General features: G+C 41.7%; 1 protein-coding gene across 1 annotated transcript; it reads right to left on the minus strand.

The window, feature by feature from the left end:
• Window positions 1-602: 602 nt before the first annotated feature.
• Window positions 603-7,164, minus strand: rgmd (RGM domain family, member D). The gene is made up of 3 exons (XM_078259256.1): window positions 6,947-7,164; window positions 3,424-3,935; window positions 603-1,336 (listed from the first exon to the last, which is right to left on the minus strand). Exons 1-3 carry the CDS (start codon window positions 7,038-7,040, stop codon window positions 641-643), a joined length of 1,302 nt encoding a protein of 433 aa, XP_078115382.1. The 5' UTR covers window positions 7,041-7,164; the 3' UTR covers window positions 603-640.
• Window positions 7,165-23,426: the final 16,262 nt, after the last annotated feature.

The following is a 23,426-nucleotide window of genomic DNA, read 5'->3' on the forward strand; positions in this document are numbered from 1 at the left end:
TTTTAACGATTGTTGAAAACCAGCAGTGAGCACATGGAAACAACATGTTGTACTGGACCCCAAACCACATGATGTATTTCTGTCTTTTTTCAACTGATGCGACCCATGTATGAATCCACAGAAATGTCTGTGGATTTCCGTAAATTTCTTTTATCTTTTTTGTCTTGTCGATTTTATTTCCTTGAAAATGAGTTTGTTATTTTAAAAATGTGACAAGGGGGGGCCTTATATAAGCTGAAACTTCTGACGCTACCCTTTGGTTACGACCAATAAAATTCATTCATTCATTGTGAAGTGGGAAGAAATACCATCTTTTAGTGTGAAATCCTTCAAATGAAAAAAACAGAAAAAGATCACAACACTCACAAATTGCTGCCCCCCACACTTTTTTTTAATCTCATATATATACTATATATATATATATATATATATATATATATATATATATATATATATATATATATATATATATATATATATATATATATATATATATATATATATATATATAGCCATCTGTTCAGTCACTCTTTCCTCAAGCTGGTAATGCTTCCACGTTCTGTTTGTCTCTCTGTTTCGCTCTCCCTCTTTTATATATATATATATATATAAAAAAAAAGAAATCATTTATATTTATTGTTTACAAAAGCAGCAGAATGAGGAGTAGGAGTGAGAGCAGGGAGTTGGTTGCTGCTGCAGCCGTCGTGTGTGACACTCCTCGGTTGTAAAGACGAGGAGTCCTCGGGGAATTCTGCTTCAGTTTACTGGGCGGCAGCGCCTTTAAATCCTCCAGAGCGCCGTAGGCCGCCATGGAGAACTCAGGGTCTCCTGTGGTCAGCAAGTCAAACACACAGGACTGAAAGTACACGTCCTCCACCTGCAGAGTCTCTCTACACTTGGCCGTGGCGCGCTCCACTGTGTAGACCTGGTGAGGAGGCCGCAGAGGCCCCAGCTCTGTGTTGGTGCCCTGCAGCCGGGGCTGCTGGCTCTGACGACCCAGCGTGTGCTCTTTGATGAGCTCGTTGCGCGGGCAGCCGTGCAGGCAGAGCTGCAGACCGCCATTGTCCTCCGAAAAGTCCAGGGTGTCCTCTGGCATGCGGATGGCAAAGGTCAGGTAGCTGCCCACACGCCGAACAATGATGGAAGTGCCGATGTAACGGGCCTGTATCTTCACCTGCCGGCCCACTCCGGAGCCGCCGCGCTCCGCGATGGTCAGGCTGCCGCTCTCGCCGCCACTGCGAGTCCCATCCTGAAAGGCCAACGGCAGATCCTCTGTGGTGGCCTGGTACACCTTCTGATCTGTGCAGCCGTGGAAGGACTTGAAGATCACAGTGATCTGAAATAAGAGGAAAAGAAGATCAGCATTTATTTATATGCATGGATATTCTTACACTAATAAAAAGGTAACTAATAAGGGCAGTACCATTTAAAGCCATAAGGTGGCAGCAGGAAACCAAACATTTTAACTGCTGTGGAAGGTGTGGATGGCCCATGCTGGCCTTTTTACAGAGTGGCAGTGATTGCTGTCAGTGGTCCACTGGATTGTTACCACCCAAAGAGGAAACTGCTCAAATAAGCCACAATTACAATCAATGTGTGGTCTTCAATATCACCTTTCCTTTTATACCTAAAGCAAATGACTAAACTAAAAGCAGTAACTCCACCAGTCTTCCTGAATGTTGGCTCAAACGCCACAGTTTCATAACAGGTTCAAATCCTCATGAATCTTCCAACACGTCTCCTACACTGGCACTGCTAGTGCTTGCTCAGTGACTGACTGTGATTTGTATTCCAGCTGAACTTTGGAAAAAATAAAAAAAAATAAAAATAATAATATTTGGGCCTAACCTCTATTTCTTCAAAGTATCTTGACAAAGCGGTGGCTGTGGTTACGGTTACGTTTACACTTACGGGGATACAGTATTTGATGGATGATTTCCTGTCTTAAGTCTGGCAGTTGCAAACAACTCCAAAAGCATGATGGGGGCATGCGGGTGCTGGCACAGATATACCCACACTACAGGTTTGCATTCGGCCCACAACACTCGTCCCAAAATGCCTTTGAGAGAGTTTGTGCAATTTTCCCCCGGTGCAATATTATAGTTTATTGTTGGTTTTCAAACAGGTGAATTAAAATTGGTTAAGTGTAGGGAGTCGATGACACTACCCGACAATGGGAAACAAAATTATTTACTATTTAAGCATACAAGTCACATAAAAGCAGCCTAATGAACCTATTTTAAATGGACACGATCTGTACATGATGAGCCTTATATACCAATGTGACTTTTGTAGTACCAAAAAGAGACAGAGACCTGATAAAAGATTGCAACTATTTAAAAGCATTTAGAGCATGAAAAAAAAACAGCCTACTTCATTAACAGAATCAAAGGCCCTCGCTGCTGTCCAATTATTCCTTTGTTTTTCCACATTATCCTATATTTACACAAAAAGCACCAAGATAATTATTTGACCAGAGGGGTGAAAAAACATTCCAGATCGTGGCGGTGGAGGAAAATGTTTGAGTGAGCGTTAATCACTACCATATGACCACCCATGTGTTAAAGGTAGAGCGCTCAAGCATGTCTGTGATTCAACACCGCTGAAGGACTCCCCTCCTCTCTCTTTTCCCTCATAAGATCTAAAGGAGCTCCAAGACAAGAGGAATGCTGGAGGCTCCAGAGGCACCGTGGAATGACGATTAACTTCACATGTTGATACTTTATGGCAATAGTGGAGCTCGCAAGCCAGCACTAAAAAAAAAAACAGCCTGCCTATATAGGCCCTTAGTTTCAAAAACGTATAACTACAATCAGTTTTCATTTCTAGTAGTGTCCTAGGTGGTTGTCGCGAGAAGAGCAGCACCACACCGAGGGTCGCAAAACAAATCTGAGGAGCTGTGGTTTCGTGTGTTTTTTGCCAGATATATTTTTCTCGTGAAATCTTGAATAGATTGACCTATTCCGGCCTCAAATGATAACAATAAGAAAAGACTATTCAAACTTAAAAGACACATGAATGTGAGAGGGGTTTAAAATTAGTAACTGCTTGGATTTGAAGGGGTCACACGCCAAAGACGTTGGAAGCCACAGCACTAAACTAGGGCTGCAGCTGACGATTACCTTCATTATTGATACATCTTCCAATTATTCTAATGAGTTTTACTTAATTCACTGTTTTGTCTGTAAAATGTGAGAAGAAAAAAGAAGTGAAAAAAGGGGGATCATTTGCTTGTTTTTTTTCTTTGTCTAAAGATTTTAAGATTTTAAATGTATTGTCACATATGAAAAGCAGAAAATCCTCACGTTTTTTTTAATCTGAAACCAGAGAATATTCTGGCACTTTTGCTTAAAAAAATGATTGAAACGATAAATTGATTATCGAAATCGATTAATCACTCTGTCGCAGCTCTACAATGCTTACCTTGCTGGTTGCCGTGGCGCTGGAGCCAAGGACAACAGGCACGTTGGTCACCTGCACCGACAGGAAGCGGTTGTCAATCAGAGGCCACGCCCCTTCCACCTTGCAGGTCTGAAACTCGTCGCGGAAAGTCCGTAGGTGTGGGTCTCCGAATAATCCACAGTGGGCATATTTCTTCTGCTGACCGGCAGAGCCCGACATGAGGACCCGATTCTCGTAGTCGCACAGCTCTGACACAGCTGGACGAGATGTGCTGGGGACCTTGGCGGAGGAGGTGGGCCCTTCGCTGGAGCAGTTATGCTGAGAGAATAACTCCTTAATGCGGAAGACGGCCGAGTGGTAGACCAGGTCCCCCCTACAGCTGCGCGCCTGCCGCCTAGTGCACAGGGCATAGGCCCGCAAGGCGATGCAGTAGTCTACATCCAGAGCCACGTCCTCCTGCAGACCACTAGAGGGGGAGGTAGAAGCCACATACTCTGCATTGCAGCGCTGGATTCGACACTGCTGGCAGTGAGCTGGAAAACAAAAACAATGAGCATCAACCTGTTGTACTGCAATGGCATTAACGCATCAGTTACTGTGAAAATGCTTGCTGCTCATCTCAGTTTCATCAGTAACCTCCCTCTCTGAAAAAATACAGATGACTAGAGCTACCAATTCCCTGCGTAAGAATCTTAAAACCCATCTTGACATTTACAGATGTATTACCTCAGCACAGTACACGAAGCAGCAGAGTCAAAACTTTTCCACTATCAAGTTTAGCTCAATCAGGAGAGCCATTAAAATCCAAATGCGTGAGCTCACGAGGCCATGATCCCACACTGTGCTCCAGAGTCAGTCAAATCTTATTTCCCCCAACTAGCCCTCACAGAAATAGCATGTAGCCTGACTGTAGGAGGAAACCGACCTGTGTTAGTTTGCCTGAGGGTGTTGAATGTGGTTTGGCTGTTGCTGAAGTAATTGAAGTCCATTAAGCTACACTACATGGCACGGCAGGGCTCGGTGAATGGGGGCAGCTAACTTCAGGAGGATCACATGGGGAACATCGCAAAGACTCACACTTGTTTAAGAAACTCAGGATCCAAACTGGAAGCTGAAGGGAGGATGGTGGGGGCAGCAAAGCACAGCATGTGATAATTGGGTGGCATCGCCTAAATTTGGGTTTTCCTGTTAAGTTATGACTCACAAGTGGGATATTTATTATCAAGGAAAACAAAGAACTATTTCTGTGGGAAGTAAAAGTGTGGATATTCATCGAGCTCATTTCATTTTGTGTTACTTTTGCATGGGATGTCTCATTTGCTGACCAGCATAATAACTCCTGCTGTATTGTGGATATACAGTATTTTCTATTTCAAATCAGCACCATCCAGCTTCCACAACACATACATCACTTTCACGGCAAAAGCCGGCATCAGGTTGCTCCTCTATTGCAACAGAATAATCTTCCGTTTACTCCAAAGCCCCATCTAATCTCCAAACAGCGTGGACAAAGACAACAAGATAAGCATGGAGATTTCACACCAGTGCACACATGAATATTTTTGCACCATTTCTTCCCTTTCACACACGTGTGATGCACTGAAGGGGGAATGACATGATGATTAATGCATCTCACAGTCGCTACACTTCAACACCAGCTCTGATAAAAACTGAGATGGAGTGTGAGAGGTCAAGTTAAAGGCATTATGCATCCCTCCTCCGAATTCCAACAGGCCTCCCCCGTCTCGCTGCCAGGTCACACAAGTCCGCTGTGATTGACACTTTCGGACAATCACTGCCTGCACAGCCATCAACAACCATGCATCTCCCCAAAGGGTCTTTATGCTCCGGCACTTAGTAGGCTACCAACAAGTGTGAGGACCATGTGGGAAATATAAGAACAGGAAAGGAACAAGCAAAAGGACCACACAGACAGTATTAGTATTTTACAGTTTAGCAGATTTTAGTTAGAGCTGCAGAGAAGGACACCGTTTTCTACTGGCTTGGGCGTAGTCTTTAAGTTGCAGACTAACATAGCTACTATGAGTGCAATAGTGGACATAGAGCCAGCTCATCATTAGTACAAAACAAGGCTGAAGACACTTTTAGATGGTATTAAATGCTATTGTTAACAACATATACATCATAGTGATTACTCTTTGACACTTTAAATACTCAAACTTTAATTAAAAAAAAAGAAAAAAAAAGAAGTATAACTTGTTACTTTAACAACATAACTCTAGCAAACATCTGAATGCATTTCAGCAACTATTTATATAGTTTGAAACAAATTGAAAACTGATGCTACATCCAGTTACAACAAGCTATTACAAAGTACCAAAACAATAAAAAGAACCTGAGGGGCCTCCAAGGTTCTTTGGAAAAGGTTGACAATATTATTGTTCATCATCTTTCTTCTTAATTCTTATAACAATATAGGATGGTTTGCAGTTTTCATGTCTAAATAAATAGTTACATTGATTTTATATTTTGTCACTTAGAAATCTTAAATGCCTGACAACTTTTAATCATGTGATTTTAAACTTTTGTTTTTTTTGTTTGTTTGTTTTTTTAAATACTAACATTAAACATAATTCCATATCATCCATATTAGTATATTATGAATGTCCATAGTGCCAGGTTACTTTTATTTTTGCATTTAAAACAAAAAACACATTAGGAACTGGCCACAAAATATGAAATAAATCAAAAATCATAATCCAAACAAAACATGCTCCTGCGTTTGGTAGAATTGTTAGTGCTTTCTGATCTCTAACTGGGACCAACACGTTCAGAGGCCAGAAAGTTGGACCCCCATGCATGGTAGCTAACAAAGTTAATAAATGAAGCATGAATAGGGGGAAATACCATGGTCCACTAAGCTTTGCCAAAAACTAAAACAGTCCAAACTAAGTGTTAAAGTTATACTCATGACTTGAATAGTAATTGTGACCGTTTGGTGTGCGATTAGCAGCACTTTCTGGTTAAAAAAAAAAAAACAAGCTCCGCAGTTTTCTTTTGGTTTGACTGCGGGTGCTGGACGCCAGTTGCTAGCGAGCCATGCTAGTTGGGGGGCTACGCCATAACTTCACACAACTTGATAAAACCTAACAGCGGCACTTGTGTTTTGTAAAGCGTGATAAATGTTTAGCGGTTGGTGACAACTTGTTTGGTGTCGTTGTTTTACGCGAGAATGGTTGGAAACGTGTTCAAAAAGACGTCCGTAAAGTGAGTTAACTCGTGCGGCTCGGCTAGCAGCATACAAGTGTTGGATGCAGGCTGGGATACAACAGGGCTTTACTTTGTCCCCGCAGCGGACGGGGTATTTCTAAACAACAGCGACTTTTCTCATTCAAACACCAAAAACACTTAACACTTAAGTTATTATGTAAGAGGAAAGTTGAAAGCCGTTAAAGAGTTTGAGTTCAGCCACAAAACGCCAGGAAAAAGTTAACTTTCCCCCCCTCCATTGCGGGGAGAGCGGGACACAGCTTTGCATGCAGGAGAGGAGTGGAGGGGCACAGATTGAAAAAGCAACACTTACCTGGTCGAAACAGCAGCGAAAGTAAAACCATTGTCAACGTTACACAGTCCCAAAGCTGCCGTTTAGCCGTGATTAGTGGTCCGCTTCTCCCCATACCAATCCATTCAGTTAGAATGGAGTTCCTCGACTGCTTCTCATCGACGTTGTGGCTGCGGGAAACCAGACAAAAATTCGTCTTCCTTCCCAAGCGCTGTCATTCAAAAGGGGCCCCTGGCTTCAGGGCGGTTCTACGAGGGAGGGGTCTAAAGTGTAGACGGGGCCCAGAGGTGATTGCTGGCCAATGAAACACTAATTATTCACTACCCATTTCATATTTACATGTAGTGGGATGAGGACAGTAGAAAAGTGCCTTCAACAACACAAGGGGCGGTGTGAAATTAGAATTGCCCTGATTAATATTTTTGCACACCCTGCACAAAACCGTACAGCCTCATTTTCCTTTCTAAAACAAGTATATGAATACAAAAGTGTTATGATGTCTTTTACATATTTTTATTGCAATATTTCTATTCTATATTTATGTACTTGACTGTTGCATGACTTTGCCCTACTGTTCATTCCTTTTTCATATACTTGTGTGCACCAAGGCAAATTCCATGCAAATGAAAACTCACTTTGGCAATGAATCTAGTTCTGATTCTGATTATAATTGAAGAATTACAGGGGTGTTATGGTTATAATAGTATTACAACCGCCTATTATCTGTACATATACAGTAGGCTATGTCTATGCTAAGGTTAGAACTTGGAGCCATTCAGTACAATCAGAAGTGACGAGTAATACAGCTTTTCGCATGCAGAGCTGCATCAGACTAGTAGAAATTTAAACTCTTTGCATTACAAAGCACTCAGGGACAACTGTCCTCTGACTCCCTCTCCGCCACCCCACCTCCCCCTCCCGAGACAAATGTTTGTGTGTTTTCAGCATTAAGAAGGAATCTCCCACCTGCTGTTTTCTCACTCCAGATTTAGTGCTTAGATAATAGAGTTTGGTTGACAATTGTGTGTGCAAACTAGCAGAATATATCTTGCTTTATCTAGTGAATATTTTAAATATAGAACCTGATAAATGCTTAGCAAGTGCATTATTTTGATGGTAGCACTGGCATTGTACTAAGGCTAAGGAATAATATAGTGGTAACCTATAATGTGGGATTTGTTTCAATTACACTGATTAGCTTGTATATCTGAGATCAATAAATGCCTTCTTTTGTCATTTTTTTGGTTACAAAGTGGTGTTTTACCTGCCAAAACACATTGGCATTGTCTGTTTTTGTCACGTCAAAGAAAATACTCTGACCCAATTATTTTCTCTCGGCAAATCTCAGCAGAGTGTGCTGTTCATTTTTCCATTACATTTTCAGTTAGCAACTTGTATGTTACTCTTTTCCTTTTGTGGCCAACTTTCCATCTCTCTCACCTCCTTCAACGACACTCCGTCTTTCATTTGCACAGCTGCTGTGAGGCCGGACCATCTGCAAGGCACATACACTCACCAGCTTTCAGCCCTTTTATCCCTGAGACACACTCTGTGGTTTTTGTGCCATGCAAATAAAGAAATCAAATGCACCAACCAATTACTGAATTAAATATTGATATTAAGAAAATCAACAGTCACAGTTTGCGTAATTTCTAGAATTAGAATAAAAGTTAAAGCTTTGTTTTGGTGCAGCTGGAACATTTGGCTTGTAGCTGTGGGTCTCCCTCTGCGCCTCCCTCCTGACTTTATGAGAGAGAAGTGAACCTAGACAGTTATTGGATCACTGGTTTTTCTATACACATGCAGGCTCCTCCGGCCACACAATTGTGTGATTCAGGTGGCCTGTCAGTCTTGTGAAAGGTCTTCACAGGCCCATGTTGATGTGGGGCTGATATATATAGTGGAGAGGGAAACGAAGACAGCTCAACCCAAGTGGAACGTTTGGATTGTTCTGAGCTGCCAGAAGGGCCTCTGTCACACTGGATCCAGTGTGCCAAGTTTATCCCCCCAGAGGGTTCTACCTTACTCTGTTTGTTCAGCTAATTTTGGAAGCTTGGTTGGTTGATCTGCTTTATTGCTGTGCTTTATGGTCACATTTTAAATCCCATCAAACAGGTTACACTATGTATTCCCTTCGACAACTTGGACACAGGGCAGTGACGCAGTGTAGGAGGGAGATCTGTTGTGTTAATATACTGTACAGAAAATTAAAATGAATGTCTCACCTGTTGCAGTGTTTGTCTTTATGAGCGAGTGATGACATTTCCTGCAGAAAAAGAAACATTGTTTACTTCAATTTATCTCAGCTGAAGATGAAAAAAAGCTCAGTTTTAGTAGTAGTGATAGAAATAATAAAACTGCATGCCGAATGTGTGTTACATAAAGATAAAAGACAACAAAATCAAAGCCATAGTTTCGCTCAATAAGCTGCTGTCTACTAAATGAAGTGAGGTTCCACACTGCGGGACTGATGACCACTGAAGCAAACAGTTAATTGATCCAGGTGGACGGTAAGGATGAATTCAGCACATGAAAGAAACTCTGAGACCGCCTGTCAGGCTTGATGGGTGGAGAAAGACCTTTTTCTTCCCATGTTTCCTTATGAGCGTATTGCATTGCATGACCAATATATAGCAATATGTATAGACTACCAACTCTAAAACAAGTCGGAGAGAGTGGGTGTGTATCGGGTAAAAAACAAGGCCGGTATATTGCTCCTGCTGACAGTGGGTCACTTGTTCTGGTACAATAGAAAAAAAAGAGGCAGTTTCCATGGACCTGAGAGAGAAAACCAAAGTGTTTTAAGTTTTGGACAAACATTAAGAATTTCTGACAGACACAAGAACAGAGGACCTTAAAGCAGTGCTACATGATAAAAACGTAGCGACAGAAAATGTCAAGAGTTAAGCGTAAGTGAGTGAGAAAGAAAGAATGAGAAGGGGGGGGGAGAAGGAAGGGGGAGAAAAAGAGGGAGTGAGGGATTGGGTTTCCTCTGACTGTGTGTCTGGGCAGCTCCACATGTTCCTCATTAAGGTCCTCACACTGTGGGACCAGCTCCACACCGGGATGCTTGTTTTTGTTATTAGGCTGAACGTGCTGTGGTCTGGTGGAAGCCTGAAAAACAGGGCCAGTCCAGGACCATCTCTCCAGCTCACTGTCCTCAAACCGAGGTAAAATAACTACAGTAAAAGTGGAAAACGTGTTTTCAAATCTAATCCGATACATGATGTTTTTGTACTGCACTTTTTCAACATGTAAATACAAGTTGCACAACCCTGACCCCTCTGTTCTCTTTGCCCATCAATAGGGGCTGTAAACCTTAAACAATTTAGTTGCAAATGCAATGTTTACAAAATAATAAATAAAAGTCCAGTTGCAGGAAATTGTTGATGTGTCATGCTTCTGATTTCTGTTCAATTTCATGCCCATCTAGATCCGTCAACTGAGACATGTATCATGTTTCTTCTGAGGGCTGATAACATCAGAGATTGGGATCAGAAGTAGCATGCGCCCTCTGCAGCCTTCGCTAGCACCACACGGTTGCAATATAAGAGACAAGCTTATTGAATTTTAAACAGGAACCAGAGCAAATTGACTGTTTTTTTTTTCTCTGAGGGCCCCTGTCTGAAATGAAGTGGCCTATAGCACAGCTGAGACATAGAGTGAGAGGGAGATGGAGAGAGATGCAGAAAGCAAGTGTGTCTGGTTCAGGCCTCTCACTGTTAGAGGGGATCTGTTATCTCAGTAGAGATAAGGGAAACTGTGGTGTGAGTGTATATGGGGCAGCGCTGATAGCATCTCCACTCAAGGATCCCACTTACGGCACCCTGATTGATAGCTGACAGCCCACACAGGGGGGGGGGCTTTTGGTGTGTTTTTGTAGGTACCCCTCAATAGGTATCCATGCAGGCATCTGTTTACTGAGATCCTTTGGATCTTTGTCTCTGAGTAAACAAGAATTATCACACTTGCATGTCATTGGAGTAGAAAGTCTGCTAGTCAGGGCCCTGCACTGCCTGAAATCCCAGAAACAAATTGAAGATAGATTTTTATTCATTCAATATAAAATAAAGTATTTCTTTCTAACACACTCAGATTTTTTTTCCTGTTTGTTGCTTTGGTCTTTACCACACTGAACTGAACTCTTTTCGTCTTCTTCCTCCCTCATTTCTCACAGAACAAATGTTGACACAGCGTCAAGCCCCGTGCTCATGAATAGACAGTCAACTGACAGGTAACCCTAGCTCCCGGGTCGCAGAGTCACCCGGCCTGATGAGGGATGATGGGTAAAATAAATGGAGAGCAGCACACAGAGGGGCCTCTGATGTCCTCAGCCTAAAGGGAGAGAGTTCAGGGCCATTTGACCTCTGACCCAAACCCTGCATATGTGTTTGTGTGTGTGTGTTTTGAGAGTTAAACCTCTCCCCAATCTAGAATTCTCCAATATGTTTCAGATCTTTTTTTTTTTTTTTTTTTTACCTGGCCAAGTTTTATTTTTCAAACTAATAAATCAAGTAGCAAAAACAGTTGTATGACGTCACTGAGCAGCCTGTGAAACTTATTCCAATGCATAACATAACTTTGTTTGAACATGCCTCATCTTTCTTTTCATGACGATACTCCCACGCTTCTAGTCACCCGAGCCATGATGTAGTATGGAAACAGGTAAGAAATTGCTTTGTAAGGACCTATGACAACTCTCTTTCTCCCAGAAAACTGAAATGCTAGCAGTAATACCACCAGCTCAGGAATTAATACTCAATATTTTCATCTTGTCATTTTTCAACTTTCAATTTGTGCATATGTGTAAAAGTGTGTGGAATGCCAGAAATATACTTTATTGTACTTTAGATTGTGTTTTAAAATGTTTGTTTTATTTATCGAGAAAGGACAACTTAAAAGACTGCTTGCTAAATGCTAATCAAAATGCTAAAAAATTCAAAGTGAGACGTTTTATTATTATCATATTATCTTTCACCAATATGATCCCAGGAATCCTCCACTAGTTTCTTTTTACATCAGTTTTTACTTTTTTTTAAATCTTTGACGAATAAATGTTTTCTCTCTCCTTCATTTCGATTAGATTTGAACAGATCTTTATGACATGCAAGGAGTTTAGGATTTTTTCCGCTGTGTGCCCTCAACCATTTGCCCTTTACACTTGATGGCTCGAGTCTTAAGTCTAAAGCTAACCTTCAGTTAGTCTGCAACAGATGGTATTGTTTCTGCCCTGGCCCACCCAGACAACTGCCTTGAACCAGGAATAGATGAATAGACAATAACTCATAAGTGTGTATACATTTAGCCATTCTGAGCTACCAAATTCAAGCCAAGAAGGCATTCGGACAATGTTCCCTGCTGTTTGTGTTGATTTAAGGCACTGGAACATGGAGGAACATGGCAAGGGTGTACACTTCTACCAATCAATGTTGATTGACTCACTGCTATGCACTCAACAGATCTGTTAGGTGGAGAAAAGTCTACATGAAGTGCTGGGAAATTGATATGACGTTTTTTTTTTCCCTTAGCTTTTCAGCAGGTGTTACTCACATTTACTTTAAAGAAAAGGACTGTCCTTATATGGTTATATGGGATCATGCATGTCACACTCTAAAGATTAAAACAACACAACAATCAACATCACCTGCCATGTTTGTGTTGATGAATTGCAATCACTGACACTCCACTATGTTAGTGAATTACTATATTAGATCATTTTTAGTAAGTAAAAGTCATGTTCAAAACCAGTACAACAGTAAATCAATAGGATGTTATGAGTAATGCCAGAGAGGAGAAAAAAGAAACTTACCTTGGATCAGTGTGTTTGTGGTATATGCTGTATTGTGAATAGGAACACTGCTCTAACTGGAGTTTAAATTAGCAGACGCCGTTAACCCTAGTTCCCTCTGCAACTTCAGCTGGCCAACTAAGAACTTGGGCAGCTACAGGGACAGATAGCCATTGGAATCAAGGCACATGACAACAGCTGTCTGTTTCAAGAATCGGCACTTTGATTAAAGTAGGATGGTAGTGAGCGATGTGGCCTAATTCCCACATATCTGGGTAGGGCACTTCTGAGAAGAGAGAGAGAGAAAGAGAGAGAGAGAGAGAGAGAGAGAGAGAGAGAGAGAGAGAGAAAAAAAAGCAAAAGCACTGAATGGAAAAAAGATTGAAGCATAATCACATACATGCATATTCGAAAACATGCACACTTGCAAACACACCCACCCTTATACTACACTTATGCTACTTATATTCACAGATATTCATAGGCTTGAAACCATGTGTCACACTTGGAAAGCTTCCCATATTCTCTAAAAGTCTATCAAACACACAGACAGAAGGATATGAGTGCAGCCGACCAATGGCCCCAGTGTAAGCTGAGCATGTGTGCAGCGTGAATGAGACCTCTGTCTGTTATTAAGGTCAATCCCCAGCCCCACCCCTACGGTATCTGTCTTGCTCCTTTTAAAGAAATTCTTTATGTATTTTGGTTTTATTTCTGTTGTCCAAACACCTGCGAGAGTGCTGTTTATGCTTGGTAACAATCACCAAAACAGAATAGACCCACAGCTTCACCTACATCCAACTCTTTTATGTGTCATCACTGTTAAGCATGATATGAGCAGAATTCACAAACAAGAGCGATCATGCCCCGTAATGTGTATTTGGTTATCAGTTGGCTGCTGCAAACAGGCCGAGGAGATGTGAATGTGATTAACCTTGCCAGACTGACTCAGTGCGCTCGCTCCGGGATATAAGCATTCGTTCCTGGTGATTTATAGACGTGGAGTAGTCAGCCACAAGGCCTCAGGCTGAAGGAGAGAGAGAGAGAGAGAGAGAGAGAGAAAAACAACAGTACTTAATTCAAGTCTGACAAATATTCTGCAGGAAATCTATACAGACTGCTCCATCAAATCTTTCAGCCCCCTGGTTCTTCCACAGTTGTAAATTGCAACTTGTAAACTCAAAAGTTCCACATTAACAAAGCTAAAAGAAAGAAAAAAAACATTGTCTGCTTTAGTTTACTCTATGCAGCAATACACCATACTGTTTCTGTCTTGCCCAGACAGCATAGAAAATGCATCTTTGCAAGCTCCCTGGGAAATGCGCCTTGGAACAGATGTGAATTTCCAATAAAAGTGATTCTTAATCCTGCATGCATTTTTTAAAGTTGTGAAATTGCAAAATACCTCATAGGCTGAATATGATTCATCCCACATTGTTCTCTTCCTCCCTCCCAGAGTTTGTTCTGTCTTTTTAGGCAAGCAGCTGTTCACGCAGACAGCTGCATCGGCCATTCATTGCAGTCGAGAGGCAATTAAAAAATCAAGTCAATGTTGTGTTTCAGTTGATCCATTGCTATTTCTACATATAATCCTCTCTCTCGTGTCTCCCCTCTCTTTAACGTACACAAACACCACCAGCTCTTTCTAGACACATAGATGCTCATGCACAGTCGAAGAGCAATGATGCTGGGATGGTATGGAGATTCATTGTTTTTCTAAAGACAAAAGCTCCAAATTGCAGTGGCATGGCACTGTTGAATTTGAAGCATTATTAAGGCCAGAGCTGAGAGGAGCCATGTAATCTCCAAGATTTACTGGTCCACAGATTTTTTCCATATCTTCTTCAGTGGAGGTATGTGGCCACACAAAGTCTGACTGGCGTCACTGTGGCATTCAGCGGGGAGTTAAATCGAGCTGAGGCCTTGTGCCACAAGCACTGATGCATTCTTACAGGGCCGTGCACATGTAAACACACACATTCATACAAGAGCTTGCATGCCCAGTTGTGCTCTCTTCCAAACACACATACACACGTGCGGTCCGTGCCTCCAGTTGTTCCCTCCTCTCACGGCACACAGCAGGTGTGAGTGTGATAGAGCTGGCTGGGTGATCTGCAGTCTTATAGAACAGCTTTTCTATTGTTTCTCATATGAGTGTGCTCTTTTGGAATCGATTTGGAAAATTTAATGGGATTTAGCCATTGGCCATGCACTTCTGCTACCAACATAGCAGAAGCACAGACTCATTTATGATACATGATACAATTAGATTCACCATATGTGAAAATATTCATATTCTGATGGCTGTGGTTTATTATTTCAACTTTTGGGTCATTTTTAATATATATAGTAGTAAACCGAGTAATCCCTCTGCTCACACATCCCTATACTCATCACCCAACATGGTGCCAAACTGGCTTGGGTATCAAAGCCCTCGCTCAGCTGCAGTCACAAAGAGAATGATGGCCTTGGGTTGAAAGGGCAAGCTCTTTCAGTAGGAGATTCAACAAATCAAATGTATCATGGAGCTGCCACGGAGTACTGCAGGTGGAGTCAGAGGCAGAGGATTGGGCGATGAGAGGACACTCACTCACTGACTTGGAATCGCAAGTCAAACTGTAATGCAGAAGAGCCGCTTTTAATGTCAGAAAATTGCAGAAGCAGGTAGCAGTAGAAATTTTATATTTGGGGATTAGCCAAGTTATTGTCGTGATTTAAATGCTGGAATTGAAACGAATTCATCGCAAAGGCAGATGTATAATCTGTATAATATGACAATAATGTGACAACTTTCCAATATGTGTCGAGCTTTACTGAGAAAAGTTTTTATTTACAACATGAAATGCTGAACAAGCAATTATTTTCCTACTCTCTAGACAAGTAAACATGGTGCTGCCAGTTCTTATTGCTGCAGCTCATTATCGGCTCTGGAAGCAGAACAAGATCAAATTTTATTTTCACAACTTTAAGTGAAATGTGGCAAGATTATACTTCCATCCATGGCTCAAACTTTATTATCAGACTTTTGGCTGTGATAGCCATGACCTCTCTTTTTTTATATGAAACATGAACTAATGATGTTCCAATAAAGTACCCTTCAACTGGTGATATATGGTAGATTGAAGTTAAAAACAACTCACTGCCCTGTTTACTTTCCACAAAATGAAATGGTATTTTAACGTGCTGTTGTTTGCTCTTGTACTGGGTTATCTTGTATCCGTCTCTCTGTGCATTGTTCCTGGCAGATGCCATCACTTTGTCAGTGACATAATTGTCCCTAACCAAAGAGATGATACACATGATTTAATTGTAATGGCTGGTGCACAGACAGACCATTATATACATTGAATGGCAGGCTTTGACCAGCTGTTTCCACACATACTGAATATTTTTAAAAAGCACTCCTCCTACTTTCTGGGAAGACGGGAAGTATGGATCATATGGAGTGGTGATTTCTGACTTCCTCTGCAGTCTTGTCTAATGATTGCTGGGGATAAAGAAGCCATCATCTTTCCTGCGCTCCCCCCTGTCTCCCACCCCCTATACCCAAGCACTTCCTGTCTGCCACATGTGTGCTGCAGCATCCAGATGTCAGTAGTATACTTTCTTCTCTCAGTCCAGAAAGAGTGGTGGAGTGAGAGAGCTGCCAATCAGAGTGTTACATGCTGGGATGAACTTATTTTGAATGTTTAGAAATTCACGGATCTTCTGTGTAAAATGGATCCTCATAGTATGTGGTCTACATACATCAACTCAACCATTGGTCTTCCTTCTCCTGCTCTTTGTCTTCCTCCTCTTCCAGACAGGAGCATTACAGAGTAATAGCAGTCGGCTAGGAGCGCTTTTGTAATTGCCTGGGCCCATGTGCTGTGGAAACCAGGGCAGGGGCCAGCGGCATCAAAGCCTGACTGATCATTCCTCAGCCTCCCTCCACTGAAAGGGGGGACAGAGGAAAAGGAGGGGGGAAGAAACACAAATACAGATGGACAAACAAGCCAGGGGAAGTCAAAACTGAAGCAGATGTGGTGATAGCAGTAGATGGACAGATAGACGGATGGAGGGGAACAGAAGAACCTTAGCCGAATGGATTCGCTTCTCCTCCCACACCTGTTAATATTTAACAAACAATGGGGGTTGCACCAGCAGTAGGGATGAAAAAAATAGTAGGGAAGAAAAACAAAAAAGTGATGTTGAGGTGACATCATGGATTATTAAGGTGGGGGTGGGTCTAATAAAGGCCTGGCTTGGCCTGGTCGGTAAAGAGAGCAGGAAACTGGGGCAGAAGCAATTTGAGAAGCTGAGGCCTCAGTCTGCAGCTGTGCACTCAGTTTCTCTCTCCCAGCTACACAGCTGCACGATTGACAATGCTGCATGTATTTACCCATGACCTCTCCTCTACTTCACAATCCAATGCATGTTTATTTGACACATATGTTGCAAAAGAATATACATAAGAATCTCTAATCAAGCTTATTGTCAGGGTTGAGAGACAAAAGCACGTCAAATATTGTCTAAAGCCTTTCGAAAGCTATGCTTGGCATCTTTTTTCCAGAGCAGATTGAGTCAGTGGAGCAGCTTACTTCCATTTTCATGTTGTTTTTCCATGGAGACATTATAACATGAGCAGCACTAACATGGAAAACACATTCCAGCAGATATTGTCCAGAGCACACAGATTAGTAAAGACTACAGTAAAACAATGAGGTGAGGATTTATAAGACAGTGTTGAATGATGCTGCTGCACCACACACTGTGATCAGAGTCACACACAGACAAAGATATCTCTGCAGATTGTGATGCTCTACTTTTGAACTACTAACCTTTGTGTGTGTGTGTGTGTGTGTGTGTGTGTGTGTGTGTGTGTGTGTGTGTGTATGTGGAGGCGTATGTGCAGTGTCGTGCCAAACACAGAGACACAGAAAATTTATCTCTGGGATCTTTTTATTGGCTGTGTTTAAAGTTGCCAGATTGTGAGCAGCTTTCTCCTTTGAAAATATGTGCTGCTTGCAGTGTCACAGTGCTGCATTCATCTTCACAGACGCCTCAATTACAACCCACTGATGCCCTTAAAGTCGGAGAAGAGCTCAGGAATGCTCCGGCGGGACAACTGCCAAGCATCACTACAAACACCATCACCCCACAGAGGGAGCGAGAGAGAAAGAGAGAAGGCAGAGAGAGAGAGAGGGATGAACATCAGTATGTTTGGAGACCAAACCAGCAGAGAGAGGAGGAGGAGGAGGGGATAATATGTGGCACCACTCTGAGAGCTGAGCCCTCCGCCACAGCACTTCTGTTGCCAGATCACAACCAGATGTGCCAAGTATGTCCAAACAGGAATGACTGTGTGAAGGCAATTTTCAGCAATTTGTCAGATTTTAGAGTTGCCCCCTCCTCTGCCCCATGCCTCCTGAAAGACAAATACAAACGTTAGAGGAGCACAACAATCATTTCAAACAGGCTCTACTCTTTGCCTCCAGCGCAGTCATGTGATGAGAGATATACAGTATAACGGCTGAACACAGGGGCAAGACAAGGCCTGTAGTATTGAAAAATAACCACCCACCTAACTTTTATGTATTACTGAATCTAACCATCCAAATAGTCAGCGCATTTATTTAGAGAGATATTTTTTATGAAGAGAAAGATAAATAGAAAAAAAGGTTGTTAATCTTTCTCTAGAAACCTCATGAATAACAACTTCTCTCTCAAGGTTATGCAAGCAATTTGGATCAGCTTTTCTTACTGCTCACCCTATTTCCACCTTTGCTACATACATATTATCAAGAAATATATCAGCACTTTAAAAGGAACTCAAATTATTTTACACATTAAAAGTCAAAGTTTACAGGTCTTGGGTACTTCTACTACATATATGAAACAAGTTGTGTCTTCAGAGGGATCTGTGCGAAGTCTGATAAACTACCTCAAGTGATGTCACTTGAGTCAGCACTGGGTGGGGCGGAAGACTACAAGTTTGAAAATCTGGAAGTGTAGCATTAGAAAGAAGTGAGTTTACCAGACCACTTTGTTTTTCTCCTCATCTCTGCATGAGGCTATATTAGTATAAAAACACCCAATTAAAAACACCCACATTAGCATAAAACACCCAAATCTTAGAATGAACTGTCGGCAGTCGAGTTGCAATGTGGGTAATCGCTATAAACAGATATCTGCATATGAATGCATGTCTGTAGTCAACGGGACAATATTTTGGTATCTAAAGCGTTCTGGTTTCCGTTTGTAGTTGGTAGTACGTTTTGATAAACGAAAAGCGAGCTAAAGAGGCGGAATGCAATGGCCGAAATGCAATCTCGGAACCTATCGACTATTGTCTGACTACGGTGTAGCTTTTTATTAGGTTTTTAAAAAATGTATCCGCATTCATATACGGATATCTGTTTATGGATATTTCGTCTCTCAACTCCATTCTTGGAGTCTCAAGTTGCTAATCTGACCCGATGCATGGAAAAAGTAGTCTTGGCCGAATATCCCCTGGCTAACTGAACCCCCAAAATATTGGCCATTGCCCCAAGAGGCTAAATCGTCATCAGACTGATAGCCGATGGGTGATTGCATTATGGGTAAAGCAGGTGGTTTTGACATGGAATAATGCATGAATTAGGATCATCAATTAAGATTCTTTTTAAAAAACTGTCCAGTTTTAATTATGTTATGGGGGGGGGGGCTTGCTTGGTGGAATACTCTTTTAAGTCTTAAAATAATGATCACATTTTCATAGACACTGGGAAAGAATGTATGCTTTGTTGCCTCCTTATTTAGGCCTCTTTCATAGGAAATTGAGGGCAGCGTCTCGTCTTTATAGCAGCCATGAAATGTGTCAGCTTAAGGGATTGGAGAATGCGGTGGTTAGAGGTGGGTGATGGGTGGTGGGGGGTTAGGTACAATGATGCACCTCACCCCCCTCCACTCTATTTAAAAAAGCTGCACAAACAACACGGTCCCCAGCCCTCACATGGGCTCACCCTGTCCTGTTCTGTTGTTTGGCCCCTCTTTACATCACCAGAACAATCTAAAGAAAAGCCTTTTGTGCCCTCACATGCCATTGCATGTAAGCAGGCAATTCACTGACAGAGGTGACAAAGAATGGTCTGATGAGACTCACAACTGCAAGGGTGGTGGTCAAGAAGGCCTCATTGCAAACACACAAGCAAACCGGGAGCGTCAGACGAGAGCTGATTCTGTTTAGTGCACTGCAAGAGGACACATGACACTCTTGCTAATAAGCAAACACGTGGAGGTGGTTGAAAGCTCTTACACAGCTACATCTTTGTTGTTATGTTATATGTGAATTCCTAGTTGTTTTTGTATGGTGTAACATTTTTTTTTGCTTACAGTTTTAAGGTTGAATCCCACCCACCAAGTCCTAACTTTCTCGCTTTCTTTGAGTCACACTTTTGGAAGTCAACAAGTCTGAATCTTGGGACCAATGAAAGGGACAATTGTGGGAGGGTTTGCATAACGTTGCTGTCAGTCATGTGTCCTGTTTCCCTGTAAGAGGGCTCAAATTCACCACTAATGCCTGTTTTAATTTGTTGCCTCATTGCTCTGGAATCCAGGATAAATTGTTCATCTGGGTAGTCTCGCTAGGAAAGTTAGTGAGTGTTTACCATATGTATTAGTTTGTTGTTCAGGTTTACATAACAGAGGCAATGTTGCTTCTGCTGAAGGAAAAAGGAATGTTAAACAGACTACACAACCACTCCATATTTCAACATAATTACATTTTCCATTACACTCTATGGACTCTACTCACCAATTGGAAATGTATCTACATAAATATAATTAAATCAGTGTTGAAATTGACGGTTTTGGTGTTACACCAATGAAAAGTCTGTATATGTGGGCTCGACTTTTGACCAAAACGGAAACAGCCAGATAGAAAGACACGTTGGCTGTTGTGGACTGTCATAACCCAGAAATCGAGTCAATTCTAACCAGTAAATCTGTAAAGTTGCAGGTTTTCCCTCCTTGGGGTGTGTGTCTAGCATCACAGCTAAAAAATGGACAGCAGCATTGGAGTTTACTTACAGGAATCTGTGTGGGTGTGAGAAGGGGTGCACATGAGCACACTGTACACTTTTTTCCCACCTTTTTATGTTCAAGTGTGTATATGTGTGTGTATGTGATGCTTGTGGCTGATCTGACTTATGTGTGGTGTTTGCATATGTTTTTTTGCGGGTAGAATATTTCAAGCAATAGCCTGGTGTACGAGTGTGTGTGTGTGTGTGTGTGTGTGTACAGTATGCATCATTTGGCTCAGTAGTGGATTATGTTTGTGGAGGGAAAATGTGTGTGTGTTTGGGGTGTATCCGTTAGTATGTGTGGATAATTCCTTATCTTGTAGTATGGGCTCAATGTGTGTGTGTGTGTGTGTGTGTGTGTGTGTGTGTGTGTGTGTGTGTGTGTGTGTGTGCGAGTGTGCGTGTCGTACCATGCTTTTGCATACTTGTGGTTTTATCTGTGAGTCTTCCTTTCACACATATATGTTGGCATTCACTTACGGTATATACATACAGTTTGATGGCATGTGTGTGTGACGGAGTCTGTTCGGAGAATGTGCATTAGTGCAGGCTGTGTGTGTTTGTCTATGCAGACCCATAGCAGCTGCTGGACACCACCTGTGGCCGAGCCCTCCCTAAGGCCTGTTGTGGCTCCAAATAGTCCCTCTGGGCTCACAGGGATTCAGGCTTTGGATGTCAGAGAGAGATGGCCAGGCACAGGCAGAGCCCTCCCAGGCTGGATGGATTGTTCCACTATCTGTCTTATAAACAGTCACTTTTTTGTCCTCTAATGCAAAAGAAATTCACTACTAAGTTATTAAAGTACTGTTTATTTTCCTTTTCTCTCTCCCTATCTTTCCCTCTCTTTTTGCTAGTCCTGCAGTTTTGTTTTTTCTTAGGCTGGCTGACAGATGTCCATCAGCTCCATCGTTTACCCCCACCCCAACACAGCTCCAGGCCGACAAAAAAACCTGGCAATAACTGCTCTATGAAACACAGCCCTATAAAAGGACACGCAGAGTTCTGGCTGTCAAGATGTTTATGATGTTTTAAAAGCCACTTTTTTCTTGGCATATTTGTGACTGTAATTGTGATGATCTGAAAACATAATACATTGAGTTACCGTAATCCTTCTATCAGTAGTCCTTCTATCAATTGTTTATTGCCACAGTTTGTTTTACATGATTTCTATTTACTCTCCCCTCATTAAATTGTATTTAGTTCTCCAAACTATACAAGGTGAACAGAAACGTTCCCAACATGAATGCATGTTATAATGACACGCGACAATTTTCCTGCCCTGATTATGAAAAGTCCAGAGGATCAGTTTTCATTTATTATCTCCCTAACTCAATTTCCGGGCCGAGCGGCAGATAGTTACAGCCCATAACTTTTAGGTATGATTACTAATAACCTGTAATTAGTTTCATGTTAGGAAGAGAAGAGAAGAGAAGAGAAGAGAAGAGAAGAGAAGAGAAGAGAAGAGAAGAGTAACGAAAAGAAAAGCAAAGAGATGGAGGAATGTTACAAATTAATTAAATCCTCCAGCTGCATGCAGGAATGTTAAACTGAATTACAAACATTTGCTTCTCCAAAAGAACAATGTTGTTTGTCTGCCTTACCTTTGTTTTCTGCTACAATAGCTTGTACTGTCTCCATTTGGTAAACAGATAAGAACTGTTTTCTCAAAGTAAAGCCAGAGCATCGTGATAAATAATTGTTAAATACCCCAAATTTGACTTGTGTTAGTGAGTTATCCATTAGTCATGGGCTATCGTTTGAGAGAGATAAGAACGAAAAACAGGTTATGATGTCTTCTTTTAAACTGAAAATCAAATCCATTAAAATAAAAAAGTGTGATAATTGTTTTCCATTACTCAGTGTGTGGGTTTAAAATCTACACGTGTCTTCCTCACCAGTATTATGACATTACACATTCCCATTTCACATCAACATTTATCATTTTTCCAATGCTGAAATGGCAGACAGGTTTGAGAATGTATGTGTTAGTAATTTGGAAACTTAGTTGTGGGGGTTACTGGTGTCATATCCCACAATGCACCGCTGAATTCCTTTAACATGTGGTGAGTCAGGAAAGGGGTGGTTGACCTATGCCTTCCCATGAGCCCCTTGGGAACAGCTGTGCTCGGCTGCTCAAGAAATCTAGGATCACTGCACAAGCGGCTGCGCCAGTTGTGACTGGAATTGTAATCACCTTATTCTCCTTCTTCCCCTCTGAACTGAGCTCTCACTGTTCCCTCTTATTTTTCTCTCTTTCCCTTCTTTCAACACTGTACGAGTTCTTATTTGTGCCCCTTTCTTCTTTCTTGTGTCTGTTTTAGTCTTTTTATTATTCGGCACAACACCAACTCCACACATGCAATCCATTACGCTTGGTAGAAGAGGGAGAAAGTACAGGAAGCTGAAGGTGAAACGTGTTGCTCTACTTTTCTCTGTTTCCTGTATGAACACATTTCTACTGTTTGTGCCTACCATTGCCATATTGTTCAGTCGTTACTTTAGAGATGTTCACAAATAGATTCCTTTTTTTAGGACCACCAGGTGAATATATTGTTGTGGAACCTTACACTTCACACAATTGTGTACTTTCCGAAAACAAATTGGTTGAGTATCCGGGAGCCACACTGACATTTTAACAGTGGTAGAATGTATCTCAGTACAGTTACTTAAG

This window comes from Sander vitreus, chromosome 9, assembly GCF_031162955.1.
Source record: "Sander vitreus isolate 19-12246 chromosome 9, sanVit1, whole genome shotgun sequence".
In the NCBI taxonomy this organism is placed as follows: Eukaryota; Metazoa; Chordata; class Actinopteri; order Perciformes; family Percidae; genus Sander; species Sander vitreus.

What these genes read in the sequence shown, in the direction of transcription:
- rgmd (XM_078259256.1), bottom strand. Translation starts at nt 7,040, where the DNA reads ATGGGGAGAAGCGGACCACTAATCACGGCTAAACGGCAGCTTTGGGAC. An exon ending in TTCGCTGCTGTTTCGACCAG is followed by an intron (nt 3,936 to 6,946) that starts GTAAGTGTTGCT and finishes TTTGTTTTCCAG; the next exon opens with CTCACTGCCAGCAGTGTCGA. An exon ending in GCGCCACGGCAACCAGCAAG is followed by an intron (nt 1,337 to 3,423) that starts GTAAGCATTGTA and finishes CTCTTATTTCAG; the next exon opens with ATCACTGTGATCTTCAAGTC.